This window comes from Cynara cardunculus (assembly GCF_001531365.2).
Source record: "Cynara cardunculus var. scolymus isolate 2C chromosome LG 10, CcrdV1, whole genome shotgun sequence".
In the NCBI taxonomy this organism is placed as follows: Eukaryota; Viridiplantae; Streptophyta; class Magnoliopsida; order Asterales; family Asteraceae; genus Cynara; species Cynara cardunculus.
The window spans coordinates 16,858,464-16,870,466 of NC_037537.1; the positions used below are offsets into that span (position 1 = coordinate 16,858,464).

Consider the following 12,003-nt stretch of genomic DNA (forward strand, 5'->3'; position numbering starts at 1 on the left):
ATTCACCCAAAAATAGGAAGTGTTTTATTTTTCCTAGAGCAAACAACAAGTTTGGTCCATATGATTTGGTGGTTATAACACTTTTGATCCCTTTAGTTTTAAAATTATAAGATGGTTATTGTGGTTGTAAAAACGACCACATTTGGTCCCTGTCTCTAACGACTGTCATAATAATTCGTTAAGTGAAAGGCATATATTCTCTCATTTTTAAATGTAAATAGAAAATAATATCCTTCATACAATTCATTTTTATATTCTTTTTCTTAGATGAAGATCGAGAATTGAGGAGCAGACGTTAATGAAAAGATCTAGAACATGAAGAAAATTACCAACACTATGCCTAAACTTTGATCGGGAATTAGGGGTTTGATATCAAAAAAGAAAATGCCATCTCGTTCATTTATTCATTAACAAAACATCTCTGTCCAAACCTAACTTCTGATCGACGACCCAAGGCCCCCTAAGGAGTTAGGTTACAATATGCATATTAGAGCAAGTCCCTATAATTTACATATTTATTTAGTTGTTAAAGAAAAATAGATAAAAGTCCTGATTTAACGATGGTTTAATGGCTGTTAGAAGCAAAGGCCAAACCCTGTCTCTACTGCAAACCACAATGGCCAGCTTGTAATTTCACAACTGTAGGGACCAAAAGTGTTATAACCACCAAACCACAGGGACTAAGATGAAAAGAATCTCCAGGTTCATAGAAGAATACTGTTGTCCCAATGAATTATCCTAAAGGGGGGAATTCTAATGAGATTTTCCTTCTACCTTTTCTCTACAAAAAATGTACTAGTGTTTGACCTTAAAAAGTAGACCAGAAACACAGATCACAAGCCCATGCTCATAGAAACCTTTCAAATCAACAAAAAAAAAAAAAATGCACATTAATTTCTACAACCCAACATAAAAAATAACCAAACTACCCCTTTCCCACCCCATAAATTATAACCCAAAGACTACTTTTACCAATTTACCACTACACATTATGAGCAGTAACTTTTGTAACCTGAAGATATTATGCCATTTTACAACAATTCCCTTCTATAGAATCCTTCATTTTCAATGTGTCACCCCCATCTTTGTAAAAACACGTCTACGTGGCACAAACCTATCTTGCCTTCCACGGGTTCCACATCTCAGGCCACTGCCGTTAGAATCTGCTACACTAACTCCCATATGTGAATCTGTTCGTCATTCTCGATCCATTGGCTGGCCACGCAAGAACCGACCACCTTCATCTGTAACAGAAGCAACAGTTAACCAAACCAAACCAAACCAAACAAACCCAGTATATCCCACTAAGAAGCAGGTCTGGGGGTGGAATGTACGCAGACCTGTTTCTACCCCAAATGAACAATGACAGTTATCTGCATCCTAAACAGGAATAAGCATGTTAAGAGAATTCTCCAATGTTCGACGTATCCTTCAATAACTGGCATAACAGGGGAATCTTGTCTACCAAAATCAATACCACCAGCAATATGTAATGATGCTGATTGACAAACAGGATGCAATAAGTTCGGGGTGACAAAATTGTGTTAACCAACCAATATACTTTTATAAATGTAGAAAGGGGAAAAACATTATAACTAGCAATTTGTAGTTAGAAACAATGAGCAAAATGACCATCATTCTTGTTTGCCAACATTTTGCACATTCTGTCACGTGCATATTTTTTTCTTTTTGCATTTTTGAAAGCATGGAGGTTGGTTAACATGTCATGGCCAATTCACTCAAATGAAATTATTGTATTTTTTAACAAGAGATGTAGCTACATATAGACGTCACAAAGTAAAAAAAAAACATTTTTGTGGCTTTCAAGTACATCCTAAGCAGGTAGAAATATAAGCGGCCACCATATAGACTCAAGAGACTTGCAAACCTAGAGGACGTAAATGCACATATTGGAGCACGAATGCACATCAAAAGCTGTGGGGAGGAGAGATCTGTAAATTAAGGCTCAATATACAGCCTAGTAATAGTTATGACAAGAATGACTAGAAGAACTTGAGATTTCCTCATTTTTATAACAAGGTCATGCAAATTTCTGATGCTAGAATATCTAGCTTACCAATTTTTTTTTATTAACCTGGATATCCAATCCGCTATGCGAGCCCACTAATCCCAGGGCGACCACCTGCTTTGCAGATAGCCTGGAGTCACCGCATTTGAACCTCCGTAGCCACAAGGGGATTTTTATTCCTCCTTGGATTTGAACATGGGACCTCCTGGTACTTTTGACCTTTGGAGTCAAGCTCAAACCAATCAGGCACCACCCTTGTGGTTAGCTTACCAAATTTGTAACCACAGTAAAATGTAAGTTACATCCAAAATATTGCCTTTTAAATGCAAATTAGGCTGGCATTTCACTTTTAAAACAATCTCCTTCAAGAGCTTATCAAGGCAGCGACACTAAGAGATTTTCACGAAACTTCACCAATCTTAAGTTGGAAAACCCAAATTTTCTTGTGGCTTGAGACACTTGGTACAATCATAATTTTCAAATGACTAACAGCATGATTGGATTTAAGCATATGATCTTTTAGTGGTAAAATCATTGTAGATTAAATTAGTCTGTACCACTTTCACCATCAGATATATCAGCAAGCCTTGCAATGGCATCGGCAAGCGCTTGTTCATGTTCCTGCATCACAAAGAATGACTAATAAGCCCTCTCAACCAATAAAAAAACAATTAGAAGATTCAGCGTTGCAAACTATTGAGTTTTTTTAACCTTCAGCACTTTCTTAGCTTTCTCTATTTCAAGAGGATCTGGATGACTAGAGCCAAATACCCTCTCCACCTGCGCATATTGACCAGATGAATGAACTACAGGAAACGCTAACATTATTTGTATCAATCCAGGTGCTTGTTATTACCTCCTTTATTAGAGCATCAGTGTGAAGTAACTGAATATCATCTGGACCCTTCTTTCCTATGCCATTCTGTGACGGTGGAAATTCCTTTCTCGTTTGACCTTTGGTCACCCCCCTACCTCTTCCGGCACCTGGACCACCATCACGCCCAACAGGTCTATTCATTCCGTGACCTGATCGGCCGAAACCCCCTTTGTGAGGAATTCCAGGGTCTTCGCCTTCCCATTGTATATCCTCAGGAGAAATCTGCATGAACAAAATATTAGTTAAAAGTTAAACAATTCTCAAGTCATAAAAAACCGAGCAAATTGTTTGAACATTTCAATAAGCATTACACTTTTTAACATAATCACAGTAAAGAAATAAGATTTGGCACAGGAGTGAAGCTGTTATGAATAAGAATTAGAGGTAAGTCAGTTTTTTGAAAATATGAGCCTCTCCATATATATTCTCACATCAGAGCATATTCATCCATCACCATAGCTGTCCAATTTTGATCCAAAGACTTCAAAATCCACCCACTTAAATATTGCCTTGTCCCCCTTATTTCCTGTGGGCCCGACACCCCCACACGGAATTTAGGAATCACTCTTTAGCTCACATTGGGACCTATCTTCAAAATGGGGCTGGAAACAATGATGGCACAAAAGGGTATCCAACCTACGTGACACCACATAGCTGCAAAGTAAATATAGTTATGATTTATAAATCACCGACTATATGCATGCCCTTACAGGAGCAGCCAAATGGAACTTCATAATCCCATCAATCATAAATCAAACAACACCGACAACCAACCAGCCATTCGCATATCAATGTATAGACTTGAGATTAAACTGTCCAAAACAAAATTCCTCCTTATTTGCAAGATATTGCTTATTCTGGCATAAATCCGAAGAGCAAGATTGGATCATTGAGACCTAACAGTATCGAATTTTATCATGGATGCAATCACCTATGCTAAGGAATGTACCGGATCAAGAACATAGATAAATAACATCCCAATCACCCAAACTTCTTAAACTTCATCCTCTCTTGCCAAAGAAGAGACAAAAAACAAATAGACATATAGAAAGCATAAGAGAAGATAGGTAATCATGCCAAAACCATAATGATAATGCTAAAATGATTATTGCTACTATTATCAATAAATAAAGACAAGAACACCTAATGCTAACCACAGATGCATGTATATATGTGTGTATCTAGGGATCATACACTTGGCACCTTGGCAGCACCTGTAAACATATTTTGTTATACTCCTAAGCATTCTATTTTAATTAGCAATATAGTAGACTAGTTTTATACTTACCTCTGCAAGATTGACCCACTCCCAAGTCTCATTTGCTGTGCCTATATCATAAACTAACGCATGCCGACCCTGAAAATGGCAATGAGAAATTTTTAGCATATAATATGGAGGCCCAGGGTACTGAATATGTACATGTTTGCATATTCAAATTACCTCAACAGGATTATAATCTGTTATAACAGCTTCATAGAAATTGTTGTCGTCAGGCCACCTGGTTCTCACTTTTCTCCCAATCAACGCCGAGTATGATGCTGTCTCAGCAGACTCATTTGCAAGTGCACCAGAAGTCACACGATTACCAAGCTGGCCTCTTGCGGTTGGACCTGAGGGAGGATACTGCATTTTCATTGAAGATGCTCCACCCATCATCTGGGCCTGTCAAAATGAAAGTCAAACTCGAAAGAAAAATAAAGTAGAAGCCATGTAGTACCAAAATCAGGAATTTCATCTTACAGATTTCTTGTTTTTGCCCTTAGTTCCTGTCAGAGGTGCTCTTCTAGCAGCTGATGAAGATGGCTGGTTCGGTGCAGACACTGGTTGTGGATGAAAAGGTGCAGGTGGTCCACCAAAAGATTGTGAAGCTCCTGATGGGTTCATCTTCTGTTTCTTACGAGATGCTGAGACAGAGGGACTGGGTGATGGATCATGAACAGCTTGCCCAGTGCCAAGAATCCCAGGTTGAATCCCACCAGACTGTCTCCACTCCCTATTGGCATCATCAAAACATTATCCATCAGAAAATAGAAAAGATCAAAGCCTCGCTGAAATCAGATAAATAGGGACAATTGTCACAAAATAATAAAGCTTGTTTAGTAGCACCAATGGACCTTATTCTACGAATAACATCATCTGCATTTACTTTGCCCAAAAGCTCCCTGTGTTCTTCATTTGATAATCTCAGTTCTTTTCTGAGTTCAGTTATTAGACTTTCCTTCTCCTGAAGAAATTCATGCATTGAACATTCAATAAAGCCTGAGTGAGTAAAAATTTAGAAATCGGATTAGTGCATATATTTAGAAGTACCCAAGTGATGGCATCAGCTTGAGCTTTAAAGGCTCTTAAAACTGAACTATATGCTTCTTGCTCAAGGTGGTGAATTTGGGCTTCCATATCAGTTTCTGCATACATCCTAGGATATTGGGTAGAACCCATAACTGCAGCTCTTCCATTTCCTGCAACACGCCCACCTCTTGGAATTCTATTTTGATGTGACGGAGGAAGATCATCATCAGTTCCTGCAACAATTTCAAATAATCTATCATGAGGTTCAAGTTCACCAAGACAAAATGAGATGTCAGGTGTAAATAAGAAATAGCAAGCAAAAGAAAGGGGAAAAGGCATCCAATCAGCACTCCGTGTAAACCATCTTATGTAAATATTTTTACAAGTCCGGAGCAAGAAAGCCTAGTAGATAACTATCTAATACTCTCTTTTCCCCGAACCCATGTAATAATATATCCAAGAATAAGCGTCATATTTCAAACGGATACTTCAGATAACAATTTATACACTCTTTTAGGAGCACTATTTACATCCTATTGCATTGAATATACACCTTTAGAAGTATTATTTACATCATATGTCAAAAGGATCACCACCACTGATTATCGTTAAAGACATCCATAGCTTAAACATTGATTTTAAAGCAACACATAGGCATAGGTTACTATCTGAACAATCCTTATCACCAATTGCTTTTGACGTTCACCAATGGTCGTATCATTTTACATCTTTACCTTTTTACGATACAAATCATACAATTCACGCAAGAAGCATCTCTAGAGTTTTGCCCCTTTCTTGGTGGCAGGAAGGAGGTGTTACGGTTTAGATGCAATTGGGAAAATTCGTTGGTTTGAGATGCAGGTATGGGTATATTATTTTGTGTATGCAGTATGTTAAAATGTATCCATATATACTTGTATTGGTGTAACATTGTTCTTGTGATTTAGTCTCATCAACTACATTATTTTAGAGATGTACTACACTGAATACTTGAGTGCAGTACATTACATATATCCATATACAGTTGTACTCATGTGCAATCAAATATACTGTAAATACAATAATCTTACAGAACTAGCAAATAAGATGATTATAATAAAATAGGGTAACTGATTTAGGTTCTATTGCCATAAAAAGGGAAATATTACATGCTAGAAAAAAATATAAATTAAGCTAGGTCTAAATAGAATAAAGATGAAGTGATTAAGTAAATAAGGTATGGATGTGATTCAAATACTAATTTCTTTATTTTTGACCACCAATTAGCATCAGTTATCTACTAATAGATGTAGGAACATAATTAAAAATATATTTGATGAAAACGTTAGTCAAAAGAATATATTTGGCAGTGACAAAAGAATGCACAACATTCCAGTTTAAGCACCCAAATTTGGTGAAAACGTTAGGCAAGTACAGTGAGTAAAATGTCAAATGAACTTTTATCTCCTTCACTGCACTTCTGTCCTTTTCTCTTCCTATCGTTTATGCATTTTCTGAAAACCCCACAAAATCCCTAATAAAAAGGAAAACACCAGCCAGAAGAAGTGGCTTTAATGATTAAGAAGCTATCTCCTCTAAACATAGTCTTGATTTTTTCTCATCATCAAGTTCTCCATATTTTTTGCAAGTTCGGGTATTGACAATGTGGCTACTTGACTTGTAGATTCACCTACTTCGCATCCCAAAACACACGAACATCTTCGTGATTCATGAGGGAACCAGCAGGTCCTATAACATCAGTTACAATTCGATGATATGTATGTGATGTACCAGGTCTATCAACTTCAAAATACAAGAACATTAGCCCATTATCCCACATTAGCAACCACCAAAAATATACATGAAACGTCTTATGATTAATCCATTATCCCACATCCTCACTGTTGCAAAGAAGAAATATTTTCCAAATGTAATATTACACACATCAATTCTAACAGTTAGACTCTCATCTAGGAAGCAGGGATGCTTCCACCACTGGCCAAATCCCTATAGGGTGCTTTATGGCACATTTATTACGGGGTGCATGGCATTTACCACATCCCTAAATATATTGACCATGAATTCGTGGGAATACAATAATTTCCAAGGAGCAATTTTGCATATATAAGTTGTATGACTGAGAAAAAGAAGAAACAAAACAAATTATTTTTTATGATAGTTTATAGGCCAAGTATCTAAAAGCAAGTTCATGAGAAACTTAGATTTTAGTTTGTATAATTGTAATTATCTTATGTATTTAATGTATGAATCATAAAGTAACCTTTTATTTCAATTGGCCAGGTTTAAGATTTTTATATATATGCACACACATAAATGTACATAAACACACTGAGATCCTCAAAAAGAATTAAACCACAAGGGTTGTGGCATAGTGGTTGAGGTCATGTGGAATATGGCGGAATATCCCATCTGCCCAGGGTTTGATTCCATGCATACTCAACAATTGTGGCCACTGGGTTTATCGGGGCTGGTTTTCTTGCAGTCACAATTTGCCGGGATTAGTCCAGGCATAGCCTAGGACACCCTTCCAAAAAAAATCCTCAACTTTTTAGAATCTCCAAATCTCAACATCCATGTATCATGTATTTCTATCCCCACGCCCATGTCCTTGCAACATAGGTTCTATCATATTTATGGATGAAAAACTCCCACTGTTATCTTTCACTTACGCATGACAATATGAAATTGCAAAACTTGCTGAAAAAAATACGGTTTCAGCTCAGTAGCTAATTAAGATATGTCTAATTCCAATGCTACCTGGTAGGAAAAGTAAATCTCAAGTGAAGTTCAGGTGTGGTGGTGTCATACTATGGCCTTTTGCATACAAAAATTGTAGTTATTGGTGCTTAACTTGAAGTACTGTAACAAATCCAAAGCCAAAAAATAAATCAGCCGTAATGCCCATCGGAGCTACAATAGAATGAACTTGATTATCTTTCAATGATCCCTGCATCTATTTGTTAGAAGTACATAAATAGAAACACTTGTCAGCCATCACCAAACTCCTACTGCTTTCTTTCTGTCTGAAAACCACAGAATCTTTTTATGAAATGATGGGGAGTAATCTGCATTGGATAGTCCTTAAGTTCATTGACTTCATTCATCACAAAAGATTAAGAATTTATGAGATTCAAAAGACATTGCGCCAAAGCATGTGGTGTGAGTGTGACTATGATGCCTATCTGTTCCCTGCAAGGGAAAGCACTGTGTCTCAGTTCTATGCTACATCCAATTAACCCTTAACCAACCAACAAGGATTGAGCAGCAATTTACCCTTCAGCCATCAATCCTATGAACTGTCTATATATATTATACAACATAGTTACCATGTGGCGTATTAGAAACATACAGCAGACTGCTATTTTGGTTCTCAAACGCCACAAACCACCCAAAGAATGTTTAGAGCATTAATGCACTTTAAAACAAACTGACAAGATGTACAATGTGAAACAAATTCATGACCAGTTCAAATCCAACTAACAAACATTAAGAACATTAAAATAAAATCTTGAATTAGCATCAATGTGCTTCTGCAGATAATGATAAAGTACAAGGCTTTACATGCTAGGAACTGAAAAGACCGACATGTAAGAGAGTATTGTGTGTTATGTGCAGCTCAAATTTCTGTAACACTCGCATTTTTTTGTAAAAACTTCAGTTCACTCACTCTCACAAAAGTAGGCCGGTAAATGAATCTAAAATGGCACAAACTCTACTTCTAGAGTTGGAGTGTTACAGGTACAAACATCCTGATGACAATTAAAACCAGAAAAGATCAGGCATCCAAAAAGAAAGGGTAAGATGCTCTAAGGAATTGTATTCAAGCATGACATGGCATGCCACATGACTAAGCAACACAAAGTACACACCTTAAAAGAGATGCATGGAAATCAACAGCCAATGATCAACCAAAAGAAGAAAGCTTACACATGGTGTAAGGACCCTACTTGATCACAAGCCACATGCTTTTTTATTCTTTTCAATGAGAAACAATTGAGCTACTTATGACCGCCCCTTAATTCTGAATTACTGATATCTGGGTTATCTCTGTTTGGTTAGAGGTCATATTTCCACTAACAATTCAAAAATTAAATTTGCACGATGCCAACAATGATAATTTCCAGTTATGAAGTCACATAAACCCCTAACAATAACTAGCTGATTGTCTTTTTTGGGGAAGACAGTCTATCTTAATAAAACGTATCTCTTGGTTATGCCAACAAGGTAGCTCTCAGGTTTGAAGCGTCACTTGGTTCAAGTACATTCAACCCAAACTACAAGCTACCATCAAAGAAGACAACAAACTTCAGCTGCAGTCCACGACACCAAAAATAAGAGTGTCATTATTGAAGCTACACTTGTCGTTCTCTTCATTCTTCTAGATGAAAAAAAGGTGCAACGAAATACACCAAAAAATACTAAACCCCGATTCAGAAAGAAAATGCAGGAAAAATTCAAGCTGAAAGCATCATATACTGATCAATAACAAATTCACCCAAAAAAAACCTAGCTTACAACAAAATAAAGTTGAAAAAATAGGATCTTTGTAGAGTTAGAGCTCACCGCTGCTATCGAAAGGTTCGTAATCCATAGCCAGATTGTAAAATCCCGAGATTATCAAGTTCCACAAATATTAACCGAAGAAAACCCCAATTTTCGCATAAAAGTTCAAAGAAACATGAAATTGTGGGAAATTAACTCCAATTTACCGTGCAAATTGCTCTTTCGGTATCGTCGTGAGATTAAGGAGAACAACTGACGGCGAATTAGGGTTTGATTTTGAGTTTAGAAGAGAGAGTGGTGACAAGGGTGGGAGGAGGTCGGAGGAAGTGAGAGGCGCGGATTTGAAACAGATCTATAGGTGAATTTCGCGTTTTTGGTTAAACGTGGGTTTGAGTTCCGCCTCCTTTATATGTTTTGACTCCTTTTTTACTTGTGGGATAATGTGAAGTTGGGTACAATTTTTTTTACTACAAAGTACAAACCAAATCAAATAGATTGGTTATTTGGTACCCAATTAATGTTTACGCGTTTACCAAAAGTTTATCCGGTTAAGTGTTTATTGGAAAATTTTAATATTATGACTTACTTATCGGATAAGATTTTAATCCGCCAAAATTGTATCAAATGCAACAATTTATCCGGTAAGCACTAACCATGGTAAGAGTTATCGATCTCTCTTACCGAGTAAGACTCTCAGTACTTGTCTTTGTTCTTACCGGGTAAGATTCTTGGTATTTACCATATTCATTCAGTAAGGTAATGTTACTTGATAAGCACTTAAGGGTTGTTCGGTAGCAGCTTAATAAGTTGTATAGAATGTATGGCTTATTCGGTAAGCCATACAAGGTTGTTCGGTTGTGGCTTAATGAAACAGATGATGGCTTATTCGGTCAGCTAGTAAAAAGGTGTGGTTTGCATTCAGCCCTCATTTTTCCTTTCTTGTCCTTATGATTCACGTTGCCTCCCTTCTCCTTCCTCAAGCATGCCTCCTTTAAGAAGATAAGGTCTTGTAGCTCCTTGCTCCTCATTTCCATCTCTCGATCTCTGTCTATCCCTCGTCCTCCATCTCTGAAACGAGCTTTCTCTCCATCTCTCAAATTTCGAACTGGGTTTAAATCAACATACGAGATTACCTATTCCTTGATCTTGATTTTGATTTGGGTCAAAGTCTTCTTTCAATTCTGAAACGAGCTTTCTATCCATCTTGATTTCGATTTCGATTTCGATGTGGGAGTCTAGGGTTTAAGGAAGGCAAAAATACCCATGTGGGTCTGTGTGTGTGCTTTATATAGGTGTGTGTCGATGTGTGTTCTATGTTGGTGAAGACTGGAAGAGTGAGCCCCCCATTCTAGTGTCTGTTGCCGGCAGAGATTTTAGAGGGTTAGGTAGCGTGGTGTTAGGGACGATGGTGAATGGAGGGATAAGAAAGAAAGTGGAGGGTGTTGTTGGGGGTTTTCGATCGGAGCAGAGAAGTGCAGTATACCTGTTCATTCCGTTTGGTTGGGTTATGTGAAGTGCAAAAAATTTCTTACCACCAACATAGACATCACCACTTAGACCTTTCTTCATTGTAAATGAGACTGTACGCATAGATAATTTTTTTACTCTTTAGTTTCAATTTTGAATAGTTGAGATCATAAAGGAAAAGAACATTTGGAAATCCATTGTGAATAGTTATACATGTATCCATCCACATTTTCATCAAACTGTTATTTTATTTAGACAAAAATAAAGACCGGGGATAAAATGGTCATTTCTGACATTCAGACTGTTTATTCAGCACAACAACCGAACAAGAACTTATATGTTAATATACAGACAACTATATCCATACAGGTTTTAACATAAAACAAAACGAACAGCTCCTTACTCGGATAAGCGTTTGGTAAACGGCCCCTTAATCAACTTAATGATTTGGATGGTTTATTTGATCGATTATATACTAGTGTTGTTTTTTAGTATTTAATAACTAAATCATTTAACCAAATGGTTTAATGAAATAAGTCATTATCCCTTACTTTTCTCCATTAAGACACCTCAAACAAATTAATATTAAAGATGCTCTATGAGTAATCTAACTATTTTTGTCTCCCTCAAATTCATCGGTCTCCGAACCTTCAGATGGACAAATTTGTTCAAATAAATAATCTAACCCATACAGGACTTATGGAGGGAAAAAAAAAGTAAACAACCCCTTATTATGTTAGTTATACGTGACTATTTGTTTGTGGTTTTTTCGTTCAACCAATTGCTTATTCACTTAACCCATGAGAATGAGCATAATTCGGGCAACTCTCCTTTTTT

At 36.9% G+C, this 12,003-nt stretch overlaps 1 protein-coding gene across 3 annotated transcripts; it reads right to left on the reverse strand.

The window, feature by feature from the left end:
* Positions 1-831: 831 nt before the first annotated feature.
* LOC112520243 (protein EMSY-LIKE 3-like) lies at positions 832-10,043 on the reverse strand. Of its 3 annotated transcripts, none has more exons than XM_025128542.1 (10): positions 9,906-10,043; positions 5,218-5,429; positions 5,022-5,131; positions 4,648-4,900; positions 4,348-4,569; positions 4,195-4,263; positions 2,886-3,128; positions 2,741-2,809; positions 2,587-2,650; positions 832-1,244 (listed from the first exon to the last, which is right to left on the reverse strand). In XM_025128542.1, exons 2-10 carry the CDS (start codon positions 5,344-5,346, stop codon positions 1,198-1,200), a joined length of 1,206 nt encoding a protein of 401 aa, XP_024984310.1. In that variant the 5' UTR covers positions 5,347-5,429; positions 9,906-10,043; the 3' UTR covers positions 832-1,197. The 3 variants fall into 3 exon arrangements, with proteins under 3 accessions (XP_024984310.1, XP_024984309.1, XP_024984308.1); XM_025128541.1 differs by having other exon boundaries at positions 4,348-4,563; positions 9,760-10,043; XM_025128540.1 differs by having other exon boundaries at positions 9,760-10,043.
* Positions 10,044-12,003: the final 1,960 nt, after the last annotated feature.

What these genes read in the sequence shown, in the direction of transcription:
- LOC112520243 (XM_025128540.1), bottom strand. Translation starts at nt 9,787, where the DNA reads ATGGATTACGAACCTTTCGATAGCAGCG. An exon ending in GATGTTATTCGTAGAATAAG is followed by an intron (nt 4,901 to 5,021) that starts GTCCATTGGTGC and finishes TGATGCCAATAG; the next exon opens with GGAGTGGAGACAGTCTGGTG. An exon ending in CAGATTATAATCCTGTTGAG is followed by an intron (nt 4,264 to 4,347) that starts GTAATTTGAATA and finishes TGCCATTTTCAG; the next exon opens with GGTCGGCATGCGTTAGTTTA.